The 4,688-nt window shown below is 40.1% G+C and overlaps 1 protein-coding gene across 1 annotated transcript; it reads right to left on the reverse strand.

The window, feature by feature from the left end:
* Positions 1 to 1,364: 1,364 nt before the first annotated feature.
* LOC119774852 (CB1 cannabinoid receptor-interacting protein 1-like) lies at positions 1,365 to 4,003 on the reverse strand. Its single transcript, XM_038272558.1, has 2 exons — positions 3,503 to 4,003; positions 1,365 to 1,536 (listed from the first exon to the last, which is right to left on the reverse strand). The coding sequence occupies exons 1-2, from the start codon at positions 3,679 to 3,681 to the stop codon at positions 1,380 to 1,382; spliced, it is 336 nt and encodes a 111-aa protein (XP_038128486.1). The 5' UTR covers positions 3,682 to 4,003; the 3' UTR covers positions 1,365 to 1,379.
* Positions 4,004 to 4,688: the final 685 nt, after the last annotated feature.

The raw sequence follows: 4,688 nt of genomic DNA on the forward strand, positions 1-4,688 counted from the left end.
GACACTGATGGGCCATCCTGGATGAGCTGCCCTACCTGAGCCACTTGTGTAGGTTGTAGAGTCCGTCTCAGGCTAACACAAGTGTGAAAGCACCCCCAACATTCAATAGTGACCAAAAGAGCTAGAAAGCATAGGTACTGAGAGGTGGTCTGTGTTCCCCAGCTGCAGAACAATTCCTTTATTGAGTGTTTCTTGCTACTACTTTCCACCTGTTTTCTATTCCATTTGTGTAATGTAAATCTCTTTATTGTCCCACAGTGGGGAAATTCCCTCTCTGCATTTAACCCATCCCCTTGGGGAGCAGTGGGCAGCCATTGTGTGGCGCTTAGGAAGCAGTGTGGGGTTAAGGGTCTTGTTCAGAGACCCACAGTGGAGGCTGTAGGTCTTTCAACCTTCTCAGAGCACAAGCGCACTCCTCTAACCCACTAGGCCAACAATCCCCCAATTTGCATAACAGCATGTGATATTGACTGCAAACTAGTTTGATATCACAGAAGTTTAATTTAATGAAATTTATATTGTGTTGTTTACGTGTTTTCCTTATTATTTTGAGTAGTATATTTGTACATATACAACAGGATTCCTTTAACTTTAAATGAAATGAATCATTTCAAAAGCTGCATTTTCCATCTGCTGAAGTTAACTTTATCTATCATTAAAATCTGTCTCATGATTTGAAACCTTTAAGCCTGCCTAAAGAAGCAAAAACAGAATACATTTGTAAGGGACCCAATAATTCATCGGATTGCCTCGAAAAAAAACTAACAAAAAAAGACCAATATAGATGTGACCACACTAGATAAGGAATGACACAATGCCTAATATTTTACTTTTCTATTTAGCATGCAACAACAGAAAACAAGAAAATTATTATTTAATAAGAGCTAAAAATGAATCAAAAAGACTTAAATATGACTTTAAGTGTCACTAGCTTCAGCCATATTGTCTGCTACAACAGTATTTAAACCTAATAACTAGTATTTTTGTTTGAAAGATATAAATAAAACATGCATAGATTAGATTACTATGCCTTGAATGTACTATTATTAGTTTAGAAGTTTCTCTTTGCTAATATTAATAATACTTTTACAAAGCATTTATAATATTACTATTTTTATTTTTACTTATATTTTAGATTATTAGGAATATATTAATATTCAGTATTAAAATCAAGCTGTTATATCCCAACATGTACCTGTGAACTCACACATCAATAAATATTTAAGAGCTGTTGTTAGATATTTGCAGAAAACAACGTTCTTCAAGTTTAAATATACAAATAGATATTCCGTTCTATATGAGAGTGGGATATTGATAATCCACATCTAATTTGATGAATCCATGCTCTATTATAGATTTAAATACCCTCCATATATGTATTACACCCATACCTGTATACTGATTTGAACTGGTTGCCTTTCTCCACTCTTGGTGTGTGCAACCCCCTCGGTGTCGTACTGACCAGTGTAGACCACAGACTGGGGGTCTTTGGACTGTTGCTCCAAGGGAAAGGTCACTCCACCCACACTCATTGAACTGCAGCCAGAAACACCACAAAACACACTCATATTAATAAACTCAAACACATACGGTAGACAGTGTACACAGTGTCTTGTATTCAAACTAACTTTACCAAAACTCATTATTTCCTGTTACTAAACAACTTTATTATAGTATTATTTTAAAGTTTAGTGATGAATTAGTTTTTGTTTTGTTTTTTTATTCACCCTCACTGGGCAAATAGTTTGCAAAACCACCTTTTGATAAACAATTACACCTTTTAGTGCATGGTTTGACATTTTTTATCTTTGTCAAATGGCTCAAGCAAAATATGAATCCTCAAGATGGAACTAAGTTTACTGAATTCAGTCATCATCATATTGTCACACTATGACTTAGGGATGAACTGATATCATCATTTGGGCCGATATCTACAATTCTATATTAACAATGCTATTATAGCCGATTTTACCGATACCGTATATCATATGAATGACCAACACAGCACTGACATGCTTCAGTTAAACACCTTCAACACCTTAGCTTTATAACACTAAATGTCCATCCATTTTCTATCACGCTTATCCCAAGCGGGGTTGTGATGGTAAGCTGCCTACGGGCGAGGGGCAGGGTACACTCTAGACCAGTCCCCAGGTCCATCACATGGCAACACAGACACAAACAGAACAAACAACCATTCATGCACACACTTACACCTAAGGAGAATTTAGAGAAGCAATTAACATAACAGTCATATTTTTTAACTGTGGGAGGAAGCCGGGGTACCTGGAGAGAACCCACACATGCTCAGGGAGAACATGCAAACTCTATGCAGAAAGACCTGGGGCCGGGAATTTAACCTGGAACCTTCTAGCTGCACGGCAGCAGTGCAAACCCACTGCTCCGCTGAGCATCCCCAATAAATGTCACATGACCAAATAAATACCACATGACCAATCCACTCCACCCTCCCTTCTAAATGAAAACCAGCAAATACAGATATTGATTTTTAATATGGGTAAATTTTTTATGATCATACCAATATGCTTAATAAATGCCCAAAATTTTCCGATGCTGATTTTAAATCCAATATATCCTGCAGCTCTACTATGAATTAAAGAAAAAAAGTTATTTATTTGGTATTTTTATTACAACGTATAATCTAAAACTCCTACTGGATATATTGCAGTTCGTGATTTGGACTGTATCCAATAAAAGTGAGAAAGGGAAAAAAATTTGGGATTGATTTGCATAAAGGTAAGCTGCATGTTCCCAGCTGTGCTCCATGCCCCACATTCAGCTGAACAGCTCTTCTGCATCATGTGTGACCTACATTTAGACGTTCTTACTGAGGAGCATGTTTTACAGAATTACTGCCAAACATCCGTCTCTAATCCTTATTTGCAGACATGGTGGTACAGCTGCGCTCATTACATAACCAGTCCAAACCACTAGAGACCGTTGACACAACATACAAAGGCCTGCATCCTGGAGTAATCCTTGGTGGATTTGACGTGGAACCTGTTTGTGTTGCGTTCAGGTGCTGCATGTAAAGTCAGCTTTAAACTTGCCTTGATGAACTTGTCAAAATGTTGGACCAAAAAAATAACAACTTCTATAGTAAAATACATGATCAACATTTACTTTCATCTTCTAGAATAACAATCAAGAATTATTATATTCATATTTTTTTTTTATTTGACTAAAAATTGCATTTATTTTATTTTTACATTTATTTTTTTCAATTAAAATCCACAGTTTTGGTGCATCTGTTGTCTTTTAAACCAGAAGATATAGCAGAATGAATTTATGCGTTTTTGTGGGGAAATATCCCCCAGAAAAGACAGTTATATGATTTGGGAACATTATTAATCAGAATGCGTGCACCGAGCTCACAATATTCGCTCTATAAAAAAGAAAACCAATTGTGAAATATGATACCTGTTGGTTTTGCATCCCATGATTTGCCCTTTTTGATCAGGGTGATCCAGTGAATACCTACGTGGCCTGAACTGCTCCTGGTTTCACCACCACTTCGATCTTGTACTTGGATCCTGTCAGCAGCTTGATGGTCCGCGTCTGTCCGAACCGAGCGCCGTCTGACTTGAAGAACACCGCGCCGTTATTTGGAAGTATCTTCAGGGAAATCCCGATTTTAACGATTTGGGGGACGTCGGTCATGTTTCCATGCAGCTAGAGGGCAGAAGCCTCGGCGGTGATTGCGGAGGGGAAGAGTCAGGCTGCGCTTCAGGTGCCGTGATCAGTTGGAGCGGACGGAGAAGCCGAGAAGCTCATCAGGCGATAAAGCGCGGCTCATTTCCAGAGCAGCCCGGGGTAATCCACTCCAACCTAACGCACGGGCCTAATCCCAACAAATGCTCTCCTTGATTGTCCCCTCTGAAAATATCTCCCTCTCTCACGGCACACTCCCCCTTTGCACACACCCACCCTCACTCCTCACGCGAGTCTCTACTGGACAGCTGTCCTTGGTGCTGAAATTTTCTCAGCGTTGTATCGCTGTACCGGAGGTCTACAACAGGGGGTCCGCGTACCCTAGGGGGTCCTTGGAAGTACTGCATGGGGGTCGCGAAAATTTTGGTTGATTACACTTTTTTAATATATATATGTGTGTGCAAATACACATTAACATGAATTCAATACACTGAAGTAAAGAGATAAATGGAGGCAGAAGATGTCTTTCAGTCATCAATGCACACATTCAGCGACACACAGGAGCTCTTTCAAGCTGGGCACTAGAGACTGACATTTTTTCGGGAATCCCATGGGTCACGGGATTCCCGTGGGATTCCTGTGGGATGGGAGTCAGTATTAGTAACGATCACGGGATTGGGACGGTACAGGATTAAACATTAACGGGAGCAGATGGGAGCGGGAGCAAACCAATAGTAACTTCCGCTCTGAGTTTTTCACCCGCGCTCAAAAACAACAAGAATGGGAGTCATTCTGAATGGGAGCGGGATGGGAGTGGGAGTAATTTCACCAGGAGTGGGACGGGACAGGATTTAGATTTCTACTCTGGCCCGGGATCGGGACGGGACACCATTTTTTTCTGTTGGAGTGGGACGGGACAGGAGTGAAAATCCACTCCCGTGTCAGTCTCTACTTGGCACCAATTCATGCACATCACCTGTCCCATCAACCAGGAATCAGAATCAGAAATACTTTAA

The sequence above is a fragment of the Cyprinodon tularosa genome, unplaced genomic scaffold, assembly GCF_016077235.1.
Source record: "Cyprinodon tularosa strain WSP-4 unplaced genomic scaffold, ASM1607723v1 ctg836, whole genome shotgun sequence".
NCBI lineage: Eukaryota > Metazoa > Chordata > Actinopteri > Cyprinodontiformes > Cyprinodontidae > Cyprinodon > Cyprinodon tularosa.